The sequence below is a fragment of the Rhea americana genome, unplaced genomic scaffold (genome assembly GCF_003343005.1).
Source record: "Rhea americana isolate MKP2758 unplaced genomic scaffold, rheAme1 scaffold_219, whole genome shotgun sequence".
Taxonomy (NCBI): domain Eukaryota; kingdom Metazoa; phylum Chordata; class Aves; order Rheiformes; family Rheidae; genus Rhea; species Rhea americana.
In genome coordinates this window covers 217,650-238,433 of record NW_028186326.1, presented here as the reverse complement: position 1 = coordinate 238,433, position 20,784 = coordinate 217,650, and the positions used below count along the sequence as shown (strand labels likewise).

Sequence of the window (20,784 nt, the reverse complement as noted above, 5' to 3'; positions counted from 1 at the left end):
GCTGCGGCCCCGCCCCGCCCCGCCCCGCCCCGCCCGGGCACGTGCGCCCTCCCCCTTCCCCGCCGCCGCCGCCATTTTGCCGCGCGGCGCTGCGGGGAGGGTGCGTGGGATGGAGCAGGGCGGCTACGGGTCCGGCTCGGCTTGGCTCGGCGACCAGCTCAGCCATAAAAATTCAGGCGTTTTAGAAGGCTTCAGCGTGTATCAGTTACCTACCTTAAAAGATAAGGTGCCCTCGGAGCTGCCACCTCCCCATCACCTGTCAGGAGGTTCAAAACCTGGCACCTGCCCCTGTGAGGAATGAGGAGGTTTAAGCACTAAATGGATGGAGGCAGAGTTACGGTCCTCAAAGAAAGGCCTCATCCTGTTCGTCACAGCTGGATTTAGGGCTTCATGAGCTGTCCCACTAGTGTGTTGCCATATATTTACTCATTTCTTTTCCTAAGTTTTCTCAGTGCGTACCACAGAGTGTTGGTTTATCACATGGAGTATGATTACCCAGAGGGGTACACACTCACATTTGAGGGCCCTCTCACCCCTCAGCTTTTTTTCTCTGTAATCTCTGAGAATGAACCCCAGGGAAGTGCCGCCCGCCCCGTGCTATGGAGCCCACGATGAGAGCTCAGCCAGCCGGCCGCACACTGGGGAAAGGTGCCGCGGCAGAGAGCTGTCGCCAGGAGGAGACAGCATGTGGTGAGACCTTCTTGCAAGCACGGCTCCCCTGCTGCCGCCTCTCGCGTGCCAGGCTCAGCTGCCATGCGGGCAGAGGAGATGGGACGGGCACGTGGAGTACTGGAGCAGGAGCAGTGTGTGGCACTGTGCTGCTCCTGTGGTGCAGGAGAGGGAGGTGGGAGACCAGCCTGGGAACRTTTTGCACCTCTGAAGTCTGCTTTTAAAACCTCCCAAGGGACCAGCTGGCACTTGGGGGGATGTTACTGAAAACATTGTGCTCACATTTACTGTTGCTTTTTCTTTTCCCACCTCCTTATCACATCCAGCTGTTGAATGTCCCGTTATCTGAGCAGGCGTTTCAGGAAGCTGTGCTCTTATTGCTGATCGGCAATATTTCCTGAAGTGTTCTGCTATCTCGGAGAGGAGGCCAGCGTGAMAGCGCTCCGTAAACAGAGGATCCACAGAGCTGTCAAATGGCAAAACAGTCTGAAAGCTCCCGCCTGCAAAGTCACAGCAGCTGGCATTTCCTAGAGGCCTTCGTACAACTGCCAGGCATTGAGAACCACAACACTATCCAAGCCCCAGAACAGCCACATTTACTGTATAAATACATGTTGTCTTTTCCCATCCAGAACATCACTTTTTCAGAGAAATACCTCTATCACTGTTAAATTTCCAGGAAGAATAAATGAAATAAAATACAACTTTTACCCCATTATCACAAATCCTGCACCAACCCATTAGTTTTGTGATCTAATAGCGGTAATTTTACTTCTGTTCTAATCATAAAAGCCTGCCAAGATTGCAGAGGGGACCATCCCATCCTTTCCCTGGTAAGCAGCCCTGCTCTGACATTTGTGTTTTCCAGCATCCACCCTCTCCTGCTGCCAGAAGGCCACCTTAGCATTTTACACTTTCAATATGTGAGTTCTTTGTCTGTCAGAGAGGCAGTTCTCTCCTGGCATTGCCAAGTGTCACGAAGTCTCTTCATTTCATCTTGCTATCCTTTCACCTCCAAGAGAAACCCCTTGCTATGTGCAGTGCGCAAGCCCTCTTTTCCTTATGCTTGAAGGGGAAGAATATGCTGTTAAGAGTACCAGCAAAGACATGCACCCAATTTTTCTGTCAGCTGACCCCAGACTGGATGCTTGCCTCAAGACATGGTGTTCAGTACTCRGTATTTCTCATGGGAGCTGTTCAAAAAGAAGTTATTAGTCTATAGCAGCCCACCACAGGAGTTATCGTTAGACTAGTTAAAAATTAGAGCATTCATCAGGAACAGTGTCTGGCCTGTGGTTACCGTTCACCTCCACTTCCCCAGAACTGAAGGCCTTTCACCACAAACTCTCTTCCTCTCCAGCTTTCTTCCCTGATCTGTGGGGGTGAGTTTGAAAAACTTGGCAGAAAAATCCAGTGCATCATGTGCTGAAAAGAAGAAATTGTAGGGTTGGGTCATGGTATTGTTATTTGTACTTTATGGCAGGTGGRGAGAAGTGTGGGAGTGGTTTGCCCTACACTATTGCACGTGCGTGAATGCTTGTTATCGAAGCGGCTGTCCTCTGAAGAAGCTGCAAAGGAGGTCTGTGGCAGTGCTGCAGTCAGTGAGGCCAGCAAACTCACAAGTCTGGCCTGGGAGTGCTGAGCTAGCCTCAGCCCTGTGCAAGAGAAAGACCACTGTGTCACAGAAAAGTAGCATCACGCAGACAGCCCAGTCCTATCTGCATTGTCACACTTAAGTCACTTTCCAGTCCCCTTTCACGTGTTTAACAACCTTAGAAAATCAGCATTGTTTAAACATTAAAGAGTCTCTTTAAAAATTCAACAGCAAAGTTCACCTGGTTTTTAGATCYATATTTAAAGCAGGGTGGAAGTGTTATTTCCACTCTCTAGGCCTAGGCTTTCGTCCAGACAGTGTAAGTGAACGGGGCTGAGATAAAAAGGAGGCTCTGCAGCCTCCATCACTGGGAACAGAAACACCAGTCAACTCCACAGCARTGTTCAGGGTTAATTTTCACCTCTGCTTTGAGAAACATACCTCTCTAGAGAATCTTTTTAGCACTTAACTTAGCTCTGTTTTATAAAGCAAAGTAAAAGTTCCGCCTACTGTTTAAGAGTCAGAAAAAGCAAAGGTTTTTGAGGATTTCTTCACTCAAACACAGAACAGCAATAGATCATTCCACACCATTCTCCAGATCCATTTGTACTGGAAGGTGGTCCCCTAAAGATTTGCCTTCCCCATGTCACTTAGAGATAAGCTGGCACTGTCTGTCCCATTTTTCTTGTGCAAAACTGAGATGAAGCATGCTGCCCAAGGTCACACAGTGAAATGGCAGAGATCACTGGCAGAGATGGAAATGTAGATCTAATGAGCGCCAGTCCAGCACGTCTTGCAGCAGATTTGGTTACCTTGCTCATCAGACTGCAGATAAACAGTGCTAATGGCTCTCTGCTACATTCACCTTTCAAGATAATGCCTAGGTGGCTACCTGCCCAAGCTTCCCTTTTTTGCATATGTTAAAGTAGTTCAATATTCCTATCTTGTTTTAGTTTATTTCCTTAAAGGAAAAGGATTTCCACCCTCTGACCCACCAACAGGTGAGAAATGAATTTCTGCCTTGCTTAAAAAAAATGCAAAATAAAAACATCAGGTCAGTGTTACTTTACACTCAAAAATTCCAAGCGAGCAGCTGACCACACCGGTGTTCTTTAAATGCATTGTCATGAGTTTTATACACATGCAACGTGTTGAACACAGTCCCTTACACCCATTTACTGGCATAGTTTCCATTTTCCCTTGTGGCTCATAGATTCTTGCCATTTTCCGTATTAATCACTCAGTGAGATCTAATACCATCCAAGACTCTCATTTTTATCAGAAATACTTCTTTTCCTTTCTGTTAGGACATTCTGGGGCCCTCTTACAGAGATAAAACCCATTGCAACAGCAGCAGATCTCCAGAAGTCCACCAGCAAATTATGATATTGCAAATGATGATAGAATTTAGCTCTTTATGAGTGCCAGACAGGTCCTGTGTAAATAAAATGTGCTCTGCCTAAATACCATGTTCTCTGATTTTTATTTCTGTGCTGTTTGTTCCTTTTTGCCTCTTCGTAGCTCTATGGGAAGATGTCCTTTTGTGACTAGCTCTGTTCTGCCTAAATCCATATGCTTAGGAGTAAAGGATGACATAGATTTGTTATTCTAGGTCACCAAAATCTGCAGCACCTCCAGGAGCACAATTCTGATCATACCTTAGCTTTCAACATTTCTCTGAAAAGGTAACAGTTAACAACAATGCTGTTAATAGGAAATGGAAAGTTTTCTGTGTTCTAAGCAATGGTAAAAGGAACATTATGAGTTTAATATGATACTAAGAAAAATAATGTAAACAAGCTAAAAAATTTGACTGCTTTGAAAAGCAAAATGYATGCAACACTTGATGTTCTGGCTAGTAGCAACCTGAATGCTTTCTTTTCCACAGAGGYTGCTAGTATGCCAAGAACACAGGATTGTCTAGGCTTTTTAAATCTTAACAGCTCATTTTCTGGCAGACAGCTCAGGATACACAAAATACAGCGGCCCTTGGTCAGCAACTGGTTGTTTCCACCCTTTGCCATGTGTTTGCCTCACCTGCATAACATCTGTGCTTTGTCAGGCTTGTTTCAATGAGTCATTCGCACACTTCAATACTTTTGTACAAAAACCTTCTTTCTTAGACACGTAAAGACAAATCGCTTGATAGCATTCCCTTTCAGGTCATGTATCTGATCCCCAGTACAGGACAGACCCTATTAGGCTGTACTGCTCCAGCACTCAGAGGAGTGGAGTTCAATAGAGATATATTAATATAATTCCATAGTTGCTGGAGYCATTAGCAAAACTCCAGTTAACTTCCACCAGAACAGAATTAGACCTAAATTGGTCCCCTTTCCCCATAAGTTCTCTCTTTTCTATTAGGTTTCTCAGATACTTCTAGGTATATGTAACACTCTGTCTGAAGACCTGCTACTTCCCAAAATCTTCTTTGTAATATTGTCTGGCTACTGTGGGGAGCAAAAGCTCTTAGATGTCTTCCTAGGATGGAACACTTCTGGCTGAAGGCTTTTAAAAACACATTACTACTGGCAGGTTGGCATTGCCATACTAACCCCAGGGGAACTGGGAGGTTTTAAAAGGGACAGAGTAGGCCAAACTGGTGAGACTGAATTTTGCTCCGTGCACTTTTCTTTCCTGTTGTCTTGCAGCTTTGCCCTGTCTATATAACACGTGAGATGAGAATGAAGCCATATGACTAAACTCACAAGCAACATCAGTAAGTACCATCATTCCTTTGAAACAGCACTGGGGAGAAAATGATTAACCATAGGGCATCCCCCAAAAGATTAATATTTTTTAAAGTATCTTTTTCCTGGGAGAATTCCCCATGAATGTTCCAAAAAATTATGTTTCCTTTAAAAGTCCTTTAATTTATATTCTGAGAAATGTATTCAAAGAATTTTAATTTACTGTGAGCTATGAAATTAAATTTCACACCAGCTGTGAAATTCCACCATGTAACTAATATTTTAGCAGCATAATTTAAGTAAGATTTAAATATAGTAAATATTAGCTATTGCCAGGAGTCTTCCTAGGCTTTTATTTTAGCATATAAAGGATCCACTTGCTTTGAACCCTCATGAAGACAGTTGAAGTAGTAACACCAAGTTCTGGGTGAAAGCTAGAATATAACACATTTTCCTGTAACATCTCAGTGCATCTTACTGCTAGCTGCCAGAATAAGATGAATTGCAATTGCAATGATAACCCGGTTCAGAAAGCAAAGACCCTGTAAGCAGTTTTCATTTTATTTTCCAGACCTCACATTCATCTCAGATCTCTACCATGTTCATTGTTAACCACATACAATCTTGCATCCTGTGTATCTAATTTCCAGATGACACCTTGGGCCTGTATTTAAATACATTCACTGTGCCCTCTGTTGTTTTCCAAAGACTGTTCGGTGCGTAGTAATACCACGTCATTGGTAGCGCATGGCTGTCTCTGGCCCCTTTCTCCAATGGATAGCTGGGATGGTGCTTGCCATGTCAAACATTAGAGCTGGGATAAGCTATACCAAAAACAAAGAAAAAAAGAAAAAGAAAAAAAAAAGTACCTATCCCAAAACAGCTAGGACACTACAGATTAAAGTGGTTTTATTATAGTCACTAAATGTACTTTGGTTTTTCATACGAAATACCAAAAGGAATCTGCTTGAGACCCCCAAGTCCATTGGTAAGTTCAGGATACAAGCTCTAAAAGGCTGACAGTGAAATCCAGGCATTTGTATCCACTTGAAAACATGCTTCCTATAAAGCTGCAAAACCAAGAGAAAGTAGCCTTGTACGATAACTGAGAGGTAGACATGCAGGGGAGGTTACTGAAAGTCTTCAGTGGCTGTTCAGGAAGAATCAGTCTCTTGTTAGAAAGCTTGTTTCCCTCTCTGATTGCCTTGAAGCTGAGCCACCAGTTGTGTGTCCTTTCCATCTCCCAGCAGAGCAGCTGGGTTATGAATATGCATAGTTCTGAGCACGAGAAAGTTGTGGRAGATTTATGTAGGCTTCTCAGGAGATTTGTTGGTTGGACTCAGTGGCTCTGGCTCATCATTCTTGTTCTGGCTTGAGGGAGGGGGCCACGTGGTCTTTTGATGAAGATGGCTGCAAATAAAGAATACATAGTTTGGGAAAAGCACAAAGAAGATGACAAGAAGACAAGATTTGTTATTAAGGAAGGAAAAGGGGAGGCCTCAATTCTTGCACGGCTATTTGACTGTACTTGACATTAAGCGTTTGTTTTGTTTGAAAATGCTTTTTGTAACATTGAAATCATGTTTGCAAATGTCTGTTTTCTACTTAACAAAAAAGCCATTAAGGTTCAGTAAAAGTGGTCAACTAATACTGCAGTATTAGACATTTAGGTCTCAAAAAAAAAAAAAAAAAAAGGCCCTTTAGGCCGGTATCCTTAGGATATGGTTCTGTTTAGCATAAGAATTTTCCTAAAGTCTTATGTGAATGAAGAGAACGAAGACCCAAGTGGAGCCATGACTGTCCTACTATCCTTGACTGGGACTGCACAGCATCTTGGTTCCATTATATATTAAATATTAACACATTTAATGAGGATTTTTCCCATGGTCTGAACTCCATAATGGTCTAGAAGAATGTCTGTTAGACTAGCCATGGAAACATAAGTTCCAATCTGGCCCAAAGGATAAAAGCACATCTTAGAAAAATAAAAACAAAATGAACCAAACAAAAAGATCCAGGAATTCACACTATACTTCATTGTGCTGGGCAGGAAGGGTTTTGCTGTCTACTAAGACAGCAAAAGAGTCTTGCTGACTCTTTCCCCGACATGATCATCTGAAGACATCTACTAGATTATATGATTAAGAGCTGTCAAGGAAATTTTTGATTAATAAAATCAGGAGTTTATTATATAAATTGTCAAAGTTACAGACCAAGGCAGTCTTGACACCTACTCCTTGTAATTTGAGATTCCTTCAGTAGGCAGGCACTGGTCCCAGTCACATGGCAAAGCTGCAAATGTAAGCACAGAATCAAGTGTAAGTGAAGGCTTAGAAAACATCCCTAATACAAGCAGCACTGCTATATCACGGGAAATGCATGTTTAAGTGATATAGGGACTCTGGAAACACTGACAAATTCATRTATCAGTAGTACTCCTTAAGAACAACAGTTATTTTCTGTGTGTTGTGCTTTGAGGAAGGCAATGTGAGACTGCAGCACAAGAATGTCATGGCAGTATGTTCAACTGGTGAATGGTATCAAAGAGCAAAGACTTAACACATATTTGGGACTGTGTGCTCACCTGACCATGACAAGGAGGATCGTAAACTCTTCCTTTGCAYGGAAAGAGACAAGTGGGGTCAAACAACTGCTGCCAAGAGAAGTCTGCAGCCCACAGGCTAAGCTCAAAATCCAAAACTGGGAAACTTAAGACTCTCACAGAGATAGATTCATTTTCTCTCATTTCCTCCCACCCACAGACATGTGAGTGGAAGGGAGTCTGGGCTGACAGACTTGTATGCCAAGGAAATAGAGAAATTACTATTCCCCTCAGCATTGGTGTAGTCATATCTCGAACACTGTATCAAGTTTCAGGTCCCTGGTTCAAGGCTATTGAGCAACTGGACAAGGTCCAGCAAAGGGAAACCTACAGCATGTAACCTGAGGGGAAACTAAGGGAGCTGGGCTTATTTAGCCTGGCAAAGATGAGACTAAGAGGCAATCTAGCAGCACTCGTTACCRGTTCAAGGATAATTACAAAGATGTCAGAGCCAAACTCTTCTTGACAGTGGCAGAGAATGTAACTGGGGGCAATGGCCACAAATTGAACCTTGGGGAGTTCAGAGCTGAYGTTAGGAAAAACTCCTTTACATGGAGCATAATGCAGCTCTGGAAGACATTATCCAGAGAGGCTGTGGATCTTCAACCTTGGAGGTTTTCAAGACTTTGCTGGACAAAGCCAGCACTAACCTCATCTAGTGTGGGCAGTAATCCTACCTGGAGCAGAAGACTSGATCTCCAGTGATCCCCTTCAACCAGCATTTCTATGACTCTGTGAAACCCTCCTCCTTCCTGTTARTTTCTTTTCTGGATAAATGCCTTTCTTGTGGCCCTGAGCACAAGTCAAACACTGTATGTTTGCATGTCAGATTCAAAGATGAGTCACGTGAGTATGTGGAGTGTAAATTACATCTCATGTGGCCTATGAGAATCACMTCCATTTATTGGAGTCATAATAGCTATAGCAAGCAAATATGGAAGGTAGTGGAAACTGAAAATAACACTAACAATAGACAACTTTGAGACTTCCTCAGGTTCAGGCTGCTCTAGTTAATTTAGTGCTTACCATCCTTGTTGGAGAGGATTGGTGCTAACAGTTCTTTAGCTTCTGATAGCAAAAGGTCAACAAGATCTGAAGATGGAAGAGATGTATCTGAGACTGCATCTGTTTTATCCTCTTCTGTTTCACTGTTGGCTCTTACAAATATGGAAAGTGTCATCAATACTTCTATTATTAAATGATCATTGAAAGTCCTGGCCAGTCTCTCATAAAGGACATTCTATGTTAATTACAACTTTCATTCAGAATGGATTTCATCTCTCATAATCACAAGAGATGCTCTTTTTGACATATTTGCATTGTTGTGTTACAGACAGATGATTATACTATCAAAGTATTCTTTTGAATTTCTCAGAAATGTTTTCCTTCACTATCTGAGAAATAACCACATTGGAAATTTAAAGTCTGTTTCCTYTTACCATCATTCTTAAAAACTTGGTTCTCTTAAGGGTCTGTTATCAGGGAGACAGTGACCTTTCAATCTGTTCTTCAGTTAAAAAATAGTTCTGATAGAGTTCCGATACATTTTTTCCCAAGTGATAGGAGGTAGGTTTAGATTGGAGGGGAGTCCAAAAGCCTGTATTTCTGTAACCAGTTATGCACTTGAGTCATGTATGCTCTTTACTTGCACACTCACTATCAGCTTCTGTAACTACTGTTAGAAAAGGACCAGGTTCTAAAGTCAAAAACTGGCAAACATTAGGAAAAGGCAAGTGGGTCCCAGCTCTGCTGCTTTGACTTGACCTGCTCAGGATCTCTGCTATCAACTTAACCAGAGAAGTAAGCGTTTCACTTACAATGCTGAGAAAAAGTCTGAAACAGAAGCCAAACCTTTTGAGTACCAGTCCACCAATAGCCTCTTGATCATCTTTTCACAACAATTTCAATTCCAAAGGGACATTACGATTAGAAACTGAGTAAAAAATGTGGGGATCACTTTCCCTTAAGAAAGGTCAAAAAAGGGRCATTTCATGTTCCTGTTCACAATTCTAAGAAGCTGACTCCTACCTTTTCTTATCTGGCAAGTGACTGGATGTGCTCAGGACCTTGTGAACATTCTGCCACAAAACAAAAAGGRTAAAAGGTTTCAAACTTGTAAAAATAAATAATACCTGAGAACAAACCCCATGGGTTTTTGCTAGTGATCAGATTTAATCCAACAGTAATCAGCTTGTGCGTATTTGTTGCCCTTGAAGCTARTATCTCAAGGCAACACAGGCAATATTCCCAGTCTATGCAATATACAGACACATATATTAATATCAACACTAAAATATACYGGATGCAGCATAAAAGCATGCTTCCAAAGAACAGTTTTGCAGGTTACATTTCAGTGAGCCCATGATCAAAATTACTAACAATGCCAGGTTTCTGATTGTGCCTGCACATGTTAATGTTATCTCTTATTACCATGCATGGATTGTGAATTCTCTAACATACTAAGGGACATACAAAAGAACATATTTTGCTCCAGGGGTCAAAACCTGTGATGTTTGACCACAGAGTAAAGTCAAATCCATTTCTAAATTCTAGCACCAAGCTGCTTGTGTACCAGTACCTAGTGCTGCAGTTCTAGAGGTATTTTAATTCTTTCCTCACCAAAGCAGAGGACATAGCATCTATATTTCCTTTCATTCCACTGTTTCCTATTGATTTCAAGAGCTCCTGAGATAGGCTAATACCAACTGTAGAAGAAATACGGAATAGTAGTGCTTCCCATGCTGACCAGTTTACTAATTACACAAGCCTCTATTCACAATACAGGTAACAAAGTGGAAGAACAATCAATTAAAGCGGTGATGCAATTAGATGTGTGGATTGCACAGAAAATGGGATGGGGAGGGGGGAAGAGAACCACATGCTAAAAAAAGCAAACTGCTCTTGAAGTTTGCATTAGCCGTACAGTCAGAAAAGCAACAGTCCAGTTACACAAAGGGAAGGTTAAAACACAAGTTAGACCAGGTCCAACAGAATTTCTGAATGAGCTTCAGCCCTAGTAGTTGTGCTGAAGAGGAGGGATTGTCAGGGGGACCAGTGAGCAGGGACTCTCTCTTCTTAGACARCAGAGCAACAGGAATCACACAGGGAAAATAACGCACCACTGTGTTTACACAGCTTTTATGTATATGAGTTCATTCCCAAAGAGTTTYTCCTAACCAACAGTCTTTTTAGAATGATATTGAAGAAAATTAGCTCTTGCTTATGGACCAGGAAATGATTTGGACTTGCAAARTAACTCTGAAGGAACAAGACAGGGTGGTGCCAGTCAGCCCAGGTGGCAGTTCAGCACTTTACCTGCACAAACAAGAGCAGCTTCCTATTGCAGATCTCCAGACGCTTCCGTGAGACTTCCGATTTTCGTAACTGGCCATCAGCCAGGGACAACTGCCTTTTCAGTTCCAAAATGTCCCCCTGAGATAGAAGAGAAAGGTGGTTATGACACTACAGTCCTGGCTTTTGGAAATATCGACTTAGACCAAGACATGTGCTAGGAACAGAATAACATGGTCAGTCTTCCAGGGTAACATAATTTCCCAAACCAGCCAGAGCTAGCGAGAACCATGAGATTTCCTATGTGCCTTTCCTTTAACACCTCATTCTAGGCTTTGCATTGTAATGAGGTTTTGCTGAGAGGGGTAGCCAAAGAGAGAAAAAAAATAGCGAGTTTAAAAGGGTGTCTGTGGATGTCAAGAGTGTGGCAGGGAGCAGCGGTCACAGGAAAAGTTTTAGCTGGAGTCGGTCTCTTTTTTAGGGAAGGTTCTCCTTTTGGAATGCACAACAGAAATCATACAAATTACAACACACACAAACACCACRCTGGCCTTGTACACAGCAAAAAAAGACCACACTGGCCTTGTTGTGGTATACAAGGATCAGTAAGTGATGCAACTCATTTTTCTGTGTAAAAAGGAAGGTAGCGGTGGTGGGGGACAAGAAAAGAAAAGGGATCAGGAGGTTCTTTTTTTTTCCCTAGTCTGTTTATTCCCCTTGCAGGCTCTGGGGTTGCATTACCTCTATTTCAGAGACATGTTTTGCTCTCTTCCCTGCCAGCTCCATCTTCAGTTCAGCAATTTCAGCTTCCAGCAAGTGGATCACTTCCTCATAGTCCTGCTCTGCACTGTGAGCCTGTCTCTGCACAACCTCTGCCATCTGCAGYTTGCTGTGCAGGGTCCGGTTCTCAGAGAGGAAGCCCAGTGCTTTCTGGAACCAGCAAGGAGTTCTGGTTAATTTAATGTACTGCACTGCTTCCCTTCAGCCACCAGCGCCAGAACCACCCAAACAGCCTTCCTAGGCCCTGTCCCAGCACTAGTGGCTGCCTTTTTCTCAGACTTCTGCACGCTAAACACATCGTTGGCATCCCTCCGTGTCAGTGCAGCAATGGCTAGAACTCAGAAATACTCGTGTCTCCCAGAGCACCTTAGAAAGTCTTGATCACGGTAACACTGTCACACTGTAGCTTTGTTTCCTCTGGAGATTGAGGCCCCTATCCATGGCAAACAAGCATTGTTTGGTTACTGAGTATGGGAGACCTTGGGGCTCAGGCTCTTCTTCTRGAGACTTAGGTGCACAAAGCCACCTGCAGTCAGATCCCAAACCCCAACTGGATCGCTGGCTCTGCCCCAAAACACATGATCAGAAAGAACTGTGACTGTGCCATGGGTGGTGACTGTGTCCTAGCTGCAGGCTTGGATGTATGGGAGAAGAGCCTCCATGGTTTATTTTTTTTATTGTAGGCCGGGGGAACCTGAGGTCGCTGAAGTAAGAAGTGTGACTCATGAATGAGCTGTTCACCAACCTGGTTCAGTCGCTGAAGTTCATCTTCCATTGACTTCTTACTGTTCTCTACCTCTTTCAGGAGAGACTAGAGAAAATATTTTCACTGGATTAGAAAGCAGTGAKAGGACATTCTCTGGTACTTTGACTCTTACCCCCTCTACCCCCCGCCCTGAGCACTATTTTACAGTAGAAGTCACATGCTCTGTCACACTGTAAGCAGTGGTCTGTGGGCTATGACCTGCATGCATGCAAAATTCCCCCCTGAGGCCCTAAGCCATGCTGTGGGTCAGATGGGGACCCCAGGTGGTATTCCTACTAGTCACAARTTTGATTTGTGTAACATGCTTTTCTATTTAAAAAATACAATTTACTCTGTTAAAAAAGTGACTGTATACTTTCAACGCAAATAGGTTGTCATTTGAACGAGAGTGCACAAGAGAGCCAGAGCGCACGAGGARTTCCAGTTAAAGAGAGCAGAGCCTGAGAGTGTCCTTTGTACCAAAGATTGCACAGAATGCAAAGTGCTGACTTGAGAGAGACAAGCTGCACAGACTATTCCCGCATATGACTACACTGAGTTACAGCAGAAGGCACCAGCCACAAAATCGGCTCAAATGAGAGGTTCCACCTTTAGCCTTCGGACTTCTTGCCGCAGATCTGTCATTTCCAGCTGCAGCTGCTCCACTTCCTCATTGCCATTACAGTTGAGAGAGTCAAAAGTCTGGAAGGCAGAGGGTCAGACAGCAAATAAGCACCATTTATGCTCTTTCCCAAGCGCATGTGGTTATATTGCAGGCATATTGTTTTCCATGCCCGGCATAATGATTAATCAAGATCCCTTTGAAAGAGTTTCCATTTTTACAAAACAGACCAAATGTCACATTAAATGATCCAATTTTTCTCCTCCCATAGGATTTCTGTCTTTGATCCATGACACACCTGGAATAGCTGTGCTACAGYGCATTTCATTTTGTGAGCCAAATGAAATTAGTTGGAATTGATTAACTACGGCTAATTTTYCTTCTACATCACTGAGTGGCATTAGGCTGCTTCCTTCACATCATCCCATAGATGTTTACCTATAAAAATAAGGAGTCTGAGGTCTTTAAAGAATTTCCTGCAATCTGAATGATTAATGACTGGAATTYTCCCTTTTCCTTATAACTCAAGAACAATTAGAAAATGAAAATTTACCTTTTCCCTTCTCAGACAGTTATGAATTTATGTATCAAGAGCAGTAGCATTGTGACTGATTCTGTATGTCCACTCCTGCAGCCGCTGTGCGGCCCAGAAGTCTGTAACAGAACTTTTTGGCCTAGGAACACGTCAGCTGCTCGTCAGTTTGTAGACAGACATACAGAAATCTTAATTTTAAGGAGAGCTTTGGAGGCAAGTCAGCCTGCAGCTGGACTGGAAGAGGAAGTCGAGGAACATTTGACTTTAACTGACCAAAGAGTGAAAAGCAGATGTATCCAGCAAACTGGCTACTTCATGTTGACTGAAGAGCACTGAGCTGGAATCAAGGCCAGCCTCATCCAGCTCATCCCGCATTAGATCCCCRAGTGCTTGGAGAAAATCTATGAGAAAGAATCAGAGTTGTTACATGGCCAAAAGTGAAAAGCATGCTGTATGTGTTCAGGAGAAAATGCCACAGATCTTCATGAAATTCATCGACTGCCAAGCTGATCAGATCTAGCTAAATAAAGCTAAAATAAATTGTTAACAATCATTACCAGACTAGTTTTTAATACTGCAAAGTTACTGAATTGAAAAAAGAAACTTTAAAAAAAACAAAAACCAGTAATATGTTCCTAAAAGTTCTGATTTTTTTATCCAAAACAAAATTTCTGACAAAAGATTTTGATGACACAYGTTTCACCAACCTGATTGCTGACATTTCTCAAGTTGGAATTAAATAAAACTAAATCAAGGACTTTAGCACTTAGAAAAGGTGTTAAATTGACAACACTTAGAATTAAGATTCTTGTTGCTCTCAGCCACTGCGGAGAACAGCAGAGTGCAAGAGGGTGGGTAGGGCAGACCAGACCCTACATCGCCAGTGTGAAATGGGCCCTAGCCCTTCCAGTGCTCAACTCTGTGCCACATCTCTGTAGGAAATGCAGCAGCACTGAACCTTTCAGGAAGAGCAAATTTGCCAAATACCTCCAATCATTTTTATTTCCGTTGCCACAAATCATAAACACAGTCACCTGAGAGAGGCATAAGGTTYTGTATCCATCACTAGCTCTGCATGAAAAAGCCAAATATAATAGGCAATGCACTTTGCAATCCTGTTCTATCTGATGGGGGACATTAGTGAAAAGCACAGGCTTCCAGGGAACAGGTAACGTTCCAGGACAGAGAAGGCCTTCCTTTTCCAAGTACTTCCTAGCTAGTTCTTGGGAGGCAAGCTGAGGATTTAAGTAAAAAGAGTCCTTACAACTACCTTCTCTTATTCTCATTTTATACCTGCTTCTATCAAAGGCACTTTTTCCTTTTTGTGACTGGTTCTTAACTGTTTGGAAGCTGCATCAGTGCCCAGCCAGACAGTTATCATACCTGCCACCTTTCAGCAGATGCAGCTCGTCTTTCCCAGCTGTCAGCAAAGCTGCATAAAAGGTGAAAGGGGCCCCGTTACACGCGCAGAACTGCCTGCTCACCTCCATAGGCCACTGTTCCCTGCGAGTCTGTTGTCAAACTTTGCCGTAACTGCCTCTTCTTCTCCTCAGTCACATCCAGACCAAGATACTGCAGAACCTATGGCAAAAACAAGCCTGTGAAGAGAATCCTGGAAAAGCACCTCTTTGAAGGAGGCATTTGCAGGACACTTAGTGCTGTGTTTCTGCTAGAAGTCATTTTTCATGCAGCCTCTCCTAAAGGAATAGACTTGGACTGTATTTCCAGTCTGTCTTCTTTCCTACATTTGTACCAGCATGCTTGCCCAAATATCCTCCAAGAACATTTTACACAAACAGATTTACAGTTATTATAAACTGACAGAGCTTTATTAAAAGCCAGGGGAACTGTCAGTGTTCAGCTAAGGGCTCAGCCTCTCCTCTCACTCTTACTGCCCAGGAGTGCAGCCGGTATTTGAGAAGCTAAGAACTAGTCACAGTATTTCTGTGGTAGCAGAAGGCATTCTAACATTTTAGCTCTTCACTGCAGCTTTTGCTTTCTTATTATGTGAGATGCCCCATCTTCTATGATATTTATTACATCGACCTCAGAGCACCTGTGTAGAGGAAGATAAACCTATGAAAATCCYACATCACTGCTGGCAGCAGCAAGTGAAAGATTAGTAGACAAGCTCAAGCTCAGCAGGGTATCTGAGAAAGAGCCTGAATTAAAAGCTCACCTGTCTCAGTTGTCCTGGCTGAACCTGCCACACCTGTCTACACACATACAATTCCTCCCTCTCGGTCCCCCGGGAGGGAGGCAGGAGATGAGTCCTTGTGTGTGTAACCATCAGTAGGAGCCCCACAGGCTGGAGCAGGCCCATCAGCTCTCCTGCACTGGGCCTGAGGCTCATTTGCCTCTTGCATCCTGCTTCTCTCCCTGCCATCTCTACCTCACACTGGCGCAGAGTGAAGCCGCACACTCTCTCCAGCTTTCGGATCCCTGCCGTAGATGCAGCTGGCTGCCCTGCTGGCAGTCTGCTCTSTTGGCACATTGCTTCAGCCACAGAGCAACCATCTCAGGTTGTGACACCTGACAGGTCCACTTCGGGTGTCCCTGCATGGCTACCCTCACTCACTGCGGGCAAATGGCTGGGTGTTCACTGCAGGCTCTGCCAGGCGGGGCTGTGCTGTGCAGCCGTGTGGAAGAGGGGAGAAGGGGCCACCTCACCCCACAGCAGAGCTCCTGTTGATCCACAGCAGCTTGCCCTTCGTAACATCTGCTTTTAAAGAGTGCAGAGAGAACATCTGTTTTTAAAGAGCCAAGTGTCCTACATGCCTCCTACTGAAGAGGAGTTGGTGTTATATCCATGATGGGCAAGAGATCACTGAGAAAATGCAATCCTAAATCCTGATTAAGAATTACACAGGCTTAGAAGAAAACTCTGCTTGTGTGCTGCCCTCCTGAACCTCCTGGGAGGCTCAAGCAGTAAAAATGCTAGGGCTGCATCTGCCATTGGGTGGCAGCAAATGCCAGCTCATGTGTGTACATCCGTCCCTGACTTGTAGTCATCTTCCCTGCAGAAGGGGTATGTTCACATACTTCTCACCAGAAGGCAGGCAGTGCCTGGGGGTGAGGAGGCTCCACAACACAGACCAGTGAGYATTACAGCTCCAAGAGCACCCTCACCTTTGCTGGGTTTCTCCAGTGAGTGGCCAGTCCCACTCCCTGCCCTTTGATGACACCCTCTGAATAAATTTTCCATTAAAAGATTAAGAAAGTGACAATTTTGAATGAATCCTCARCCCTGCAAACACTACCCTTACTCCAAGACTTTACTCACTACTCTGACACATCTCTTATTTCAGCCTAATTCTCTCCCACCCCAGGCTGCCCTGAGGTTGCTCCAGCAGGGAAGCATCTCTGGAAAGTTTGGCCAGAAGCTGACAAAGTGGACAAGGGCAGCAGCTGACTTCGTGGAGAGTTCTTTGATTCAAAAGCAGTACATCCATGGGAGATAAGTCTGCCAGCCACAAACTTTTGGATCTCCCTGCAGCACTGAAAAGGAGCTAAGCCAACATTATTCAAATGCACCTTCAGATGTGATCAGAATGTTTCACTACGATGTTTGTGTTTCTCTCCTTTCTATTTTTAGGATTTCTGAGGTACGACTCAATCTCAAGCAAATTAAGAGTTAAGACCAATTTTTCTTCCAAATTCCAAGTAATACAGTTTGGTACCAGACTATTATACCTCTATCTCATTAATCAGATTAGGACTGAAATTTAATTGTACTCCAYGAGCAGTGTGATGCTAATCATGAAATCAGTGTTTTGAACACTTCTTCTGTATCTGCATTCCACATCTCCTGAACTATTAATATTCCCAGTACAGCCTGATAGGGCTTGTGATCAGAATAAAGTGGAATTAGGCTGGAGCAGACTCTGTTCAGTGGGGGATGGTCAGTGATCTAATCTGCATGTATATCAAGTGCTATAACATGGCATCAGGCAGACCTGATTCTCTTAGACCACTTAGAGCACAGGTTTGTGTTTTTAATCCCTCTGAAAAAAACAGTGACATACTAACCTCAATTCTMATAACTGACAATGCTCACATGCCTGAATGGGACATTAGCTGAAGAACCAAACCTGAAAGGTCTAGACCTATTCTCATGCTTCCTGCACAGACTTCCCCCCCAAGCTATATGTTCATGCTGTTCTATCAGCGAACTCCCCAGCCCAATGTCCTCCCAGAGTAGACTGTCTCGTAATCGAATGGAGAGCCTCCCCCTTCCTAGTGTAAGTGCCCGATTTGACCACAAACTGGCCATACCTTTCTCATTCTCTCTCTTTTTTTCCCCCTTCTAGCCTTCTCTAAAACTTACAGACAACTCTTCACAGAAAAAAATATGAGGAGAGCAYTTACATAAGCTTATTTTGTTTGACAGTAATTTAGCAGCTGGAAACAAGGACAAAGTGGTATCATGTCAATGGACAATTTTCTGCATACCACAGTCTTGGAGAGGATTGAGARGAAATCGCTCCTTCAAGAGATGGAGCCATTCCACTTACCAGTTCCAGTTTTCCATCCTTGAGACGAATATGGGGATCCAGTGCTACTTTTGSTTTGCTGCTTGAAGCTGCTTTCTGATTAGATGCTGAAGCAGGTGCTATAAAGCAAGAGGCAAACATTAACAAAAGAGCATTTGGGCAAAGGACTCGGGACTCTTGTTGGCAATATAATGGCARCACAAATATAGTGTGTGTGCAGATAGAGCAAAATCAAAGAACAGGATTTTCTAAATCAGGTTGTGGAAGCCCTAACTTTGCAACTATTGAAAAGACTAGCTGTCAGAGCGTGAATAGCTAACCCATGCTGAAACCAAATTTTATCTAAGCACCTAAGCTTGCAAAATGTCACTTTGGAAAATTCCAAGCACTTAAAAAAATAAATAAATAAAAAATGAAAGTGTTGGRGTCTGTAGCTACCATGATCTTGTAAGTCTGGACCTTGTCAACTCCCACTGATCTAGCCAAACTGAAACACAAAAGTAACAACATTTTATAGAATTCAACCTTGACCTTCACAACCCCCAAGAAAAAGGAAATTCAGAGATTAAAAGCAATATGGAAAAATACTCATGCAAGACTCTTCCCCTCCACAAGACTGCAAAAGTATTGAGACCTTTTCACTCAGTGGCACATTTAAGTTGTCTAGATAGAGTAACAACATGCTCTGTTACGCAGACTCAGAGGGAGGGTATCTGAGACCACAGCAACTGAAATGATTCTGTTAGAGGAGAATTAGCAGCTGCTTTCTAGTTAAAAGCTGCCACGAGATCAGGAAAAGAAYAAGCTGCTGAAAGTTGGTTCTTCARATAGCATTTTCAGAGCTCAGAGGCACAAAGCACAGATCCTATTCCCATGCTGTGGCACCTATGGTTCTCCATTGCTGGAAGAAATCCCATCTTTTTATTACAGTTAACCCTCGTCGATAACAAGCTATAACATCCTCTGGGAAAAGTACTGCAGAAAACGCTGCTTGCTCAGGAGCTCCCCTAGCAGCTTCCACAAAGGTGTAAAACAACTGCTGTGSTACAGCATTGCTGCAACCTCAGTTGCCTGAGCCCACTCACCCCAAAGTCATGAACTCCATGGTTCTGAGGTCAGTAACAGAAGTCCTTTTCAAGTCAACAGCACAGGATCTGCCCAAGGACCAATTTATTTCACCTGCCTGGGATCTGATTAACAAATACGCTAAAGCTGCTACCATTCTGGAATTCAAAGAAAACTGCTGTTCAGACTCAGTGGAGGGGGCAGATTTTCAGAAACTTGTGAATGACATGAGCCTGCAAGACTTGATGAATAAAACCATTTCTTCTAAATCCCTTGAGCACTTCTCAATCTCACCCTCCTTGACTCACAGGGGCAGAGACTGCACATGAGGAAAAGGCAACAGGAAGCTGCAGAGGTGCAGCACAAGCATAATCCTTCTAATCCTGTATTCAGCAGCATTCATCCGTTCTGCTAATGCCAGAGACTGGGAAGCAGRAAGAGGTAATAAATGGGTTTCCTGGACAGGCCACCAACACTTTACTGTGCAAGTTCAAGGGCAGAGCTGCTACCCTTCAACTCATGGCTAATCAGGATTAGTGCCACATGGCTTTGCGTTCAGCTCTAAGCAGAGAAATATCCAGGGTGGCACACCCAGCAGGCAATCACTGCTCCAAACTCCAAGCCAAGCCACTGYTCTTTCAAAGCGAGTTGTCTGTTTTCATTGATGACAACACTGACAAGGCCTTCTCAGCATTTCACATAACTTGTGCAATAAAATCCCCTACAAAAGTCACTGATTAGGTTATTGCTGTGCTGTATGGTCTATATGGCCCAGAGCTTCATTCACCCTCACACCTCTGTTTGTCAGTGATGGCTACATAACAGCCCACCTGGGATCAAGATTGCAGGATACTAGGGCCTGTGAGGATGGAGATAAAAGCAGTCCCATCCTAGTGTTTTCACAGTGTGGACCACAGAGACAGAGGCCAAAGCAACTTGAAAGGACAAGGTGAGAAAGCACAGCCCTAGGAGGAGAGTGCATAATGTGCAATATACACCCTGTCCAACACACAGTTCAGTGCTTTGTCTGCTACCTATGTCTCCCACTAATTCCAATTATATAGGCTCTACAGCAAAATTTACCTTGCAAAGCTCAGTCTTAATCTGTCCCCACATCTCTGGCTAATCCTCTGGGACCTCAGATGGAAATTACAGCATAGTTTGTGGATTCACAAGCAAGGCCAGCACTTCAGCAGTTTATGGAGGAGCAAAGGCTTTTTCACTTGTAGCCAGAGATTAGACCCGGCCTGCAAACGTGTGAAAACATCAGACTACCCTGCACTYGCGAGGGGCTCACTAAGATGTGGTAAGAAAGCCCATCTTTTCCCCAGGTGGATGTAATCTTTATACCACAGGGWTATGTGGTATCTTGCGGAAAGTCATCTCATAGGACATTGGATTGGAGGCATTAACGTGACTTCCAGTGATTCCTAAGGGAACTGTGAAGCTATACCGTGATTAAAGTTCACCCCTTCATCTCCCACTAAATCTTGCTGCCATCCCGTCAGGGAAGGAGAGTAGGTCTCTTCCACAGAAGTTAAGAATTCAGTACGTGACTTCAAGCACCGGAAGAAAACACAGCATTAAAAAAAAAGGGGGGAAAAATGAAGCTTGGAGAGACAAATGTAACTGACTTGATCACATCAGTGAGCAGTTTCCCAGCCTGAACTGTGGGCAGTCTTAATGCAGGTAAAATAC

At 43.6% G+C, this 20,784-nt stretch overlaps 1 protein-coding gene across 1 annotated transcript in view; it reads right to left on the bottom strand.

Annotated features, from left to right (window-relative positions):
* Window positions 1-5,845: 5,845 nt before the first annotated feature.
* LOC146595673 (syntaxin-binding protein 4-like) overlaps window positions 5,846-20,784 on the bottom strand; it is a 38,051-nt gene continuing 23,112 nt past the window's right edge. Inside the window, exons 11-21 of the mRNA XM_085305321.1 lie at window positions 18,043-18,140; window positions 15,013-15,109; window positions 13,802-13,929; window positions 12,981-13,073; window positions 12,372-12,437; window positions 11,588-11,776; window positions 10,871-10,987; window positions 9,584-9,633; window positions 8,582-8,712; window positions 7,188-7,245; window positions 5,846-6,363 (exon numbers count right to left, since the gene is read on the bottom strand). Of these exons, the coding sequence (XP_085161447.1) occupies window positions 6,258-6,363; window positions 7,188-7,245; window positions 8,582-8,712; window positions 9,584-9,633; window positions 10,871-10,987; window positions 11,588-11,776; window positions 12,372-12,437; window positions 12,981-13,073; window positions 13,802-13,929; window positions 15,013-15,109; window positions 18,043-18,140 (1,133 nt within the window). The 3' untranslated portion in view covers window positions 5,846-6,257. The remainder of the gene's footprint in view (window positions 6,364-7,187; window positions 7,246-8,581; window positions 8,713-9,583; window positions 9,634-10,870; window positions 10,988-11,587; window positions 11,777-12,371; window positions 12,438-12,980; window positions 13,074-13,801; window positions 13,930-15,012; window positions 15,110-18,042; window positions 18,141-20,784) is intronic.